This window comes from Austrofundulus limnaeus, unplaced genomic scaffold (assembly GCF_001266775.1).
Source record: "Austrofundulus limnaeus strain Quisiro unplaced genomic scaffold, Austrofundulus_limnaeus-1.0 Scaffold144, whole genome shotgun sequence".
Taxonomy (NCBI): Eukaryota; Metazoa; Chordata; class Actinopteri; order Cyprinodontiformes; family Rivulidae; genus Austrofundulus; species Austrofundulus limnaeus.
The window spans coordinates 38445-40136 of record NW_013952546.1 but is presented as its reverse complement, the minus strand read 5'-3'; the positions used below and the strand labels follow the sequence as shown (position 1 = coordinate 40136).

The 1692-nt window shown below is 36.9% G+C and overlaps 1 protein-coding gene across 1 annotated transcript in view; it reads right to left on the bottom strand.

The window, feature by feature from the left end:
• Positions 1 to 1692, bottom strand: part of LOC106523068 (ral guanine nucleotide dissociation stimulator-like 2) — a gene marked incomplete at its 3' end in the record, with an annotated part of 40171 nt that overhangs the window by 1037 nt on the left and 37442 nt on the right. Inside the window, 1 exon segment of the mRNA XM_014016360.1 lies at positions 884 to 943. Coding sequence (XP_013871814.1) covers positions 884 to 943 — 60 coding nt within the window.

The window sequence follows — 1692 nt, the reverse complement described above, 5'->3', positions numbered from 1 at the left end:
GACCCAAGAAGCTCCGCCCACCTTATTTGAATAACGAGGCAGAAATGCATAAGGTACAATAAAAACAGGAGACAGAGAAATGTAAAAACACATGAAAAAAATACTTGTAAGAAAAATTATAAAAAATACTTAAATATAAACATTTAAGAGACAAATGCATCTAAAAGTAAAAGGAAAAACAAAGAACGTATATTTTTAAATAATTTAAATTACGTAGTAAAATGCATAATTTATTGGAAAAATAAAAGTGAAGGTCAGTTAAATGATAAAACATGAGGTAAAGTTCTCTTTTTTAATTTAACTGGTGCATTTTAAGTTCTGACATTATGTCAGTTTCAGTCCTCCACACAAAAATACTTTAATTTAGATCATATTTATGAGAGTTGCCCCTACACAAACAAGATTTCAGATTAAAGGCTGGTGGGCGACTGGACTTTCATTCCTGCAGAACTTTCACTAAATATCTGCTCTGTGACTTTGCTGCAGCTGAAAAGGCTTTTTGCAGTTTGTTACATCATTTTAAACATTTTCAATGTCTCCCATCGAGGCCTGCGGGGGTGAACAGCCCTCCAGGCTAAAACGTTTGGTATTCAAACCAAACGTGGGCTGTAAAGTTAGAGAAAATACGTCTCTTTTATCACGCTGTACATCAGAGAATATACTTCTTTAAAAAAATAATAAATCATGAGGTCATTTCAGGAAACGTCTGCGTTTCAGGAGCTGAACAGCCTCAGAGGGTCCGACACCCCGGTGAGAAGATTTCACAGACTGAGACGTTGGTGTGAAGTCAGACTGTTTTTAAAGAAAGCTGCTGAACAGTTTTCTCCTCCAGCTGAGAACCGAGCCGTCCAACAACAGCTCCTCCTTCACAGCTTCCACTTACCCTGTTGGAATGTTTGTTGTTGAGCCGGTGGTCGAGGTTGGCAAACTTTGAAGTGCCCTCCTGCAAAACAAAAACAAGACGTAAGTGTTGTATTTTACCTGATGACCATCAGCTGAGACTCAGAAGAGATAAAACATGAAGAAAACTGCAGACAGGTGTGTCAGGTGCTTACTGGGACACTGTCTTATTTTCATGCCAAAAACTAATCAGATATTTCACATTGAACAGATCCTCATTTTAAAACAGCATGCAGTTTCTTTTTGACCACACAGGGGCAGAAAAACACGTTTTAAAACCCAAACATAAGACAGAAGCTGTGCTGGAACAAAACTAAAAACTCTAACAGAAAATGTGTCTCTGCTGCTGAAGCTCAGACTGAAGATTACATTTAAAGCATGAGCTTTACATTTCAAATTTTACTTGTAGAGCAGCTGTAAAACTCTTAAAAAGATCAGTTAGGGGTGCAATGATGCAGAAAATGCACAATTCGATTCGATACTTTAGTCTCACGGTTCAGTATTTTTTGAAACAAAAAGAGAAATATCCATGCCCTTCTTAACTCGTAATTTATTTAAATTAATTCTGAACATTTGTTTAAACTCAAAAATACAGTTTTTAAATGAAATGTTGCTCAAACAGCAAGTTTCTCAGTGGATCTGTGCTCCACAGTGCAGCCTAGGTGGAGTAGTCGAACACAGATCCACTGATCCTTCAACACAGAGCATCTTCAGAAGACAAGCTGATAAAATAAACTTTAAAAATCTGTACTGATCCATACATAGTGTGTACTGATCCATACATAGTGTGTA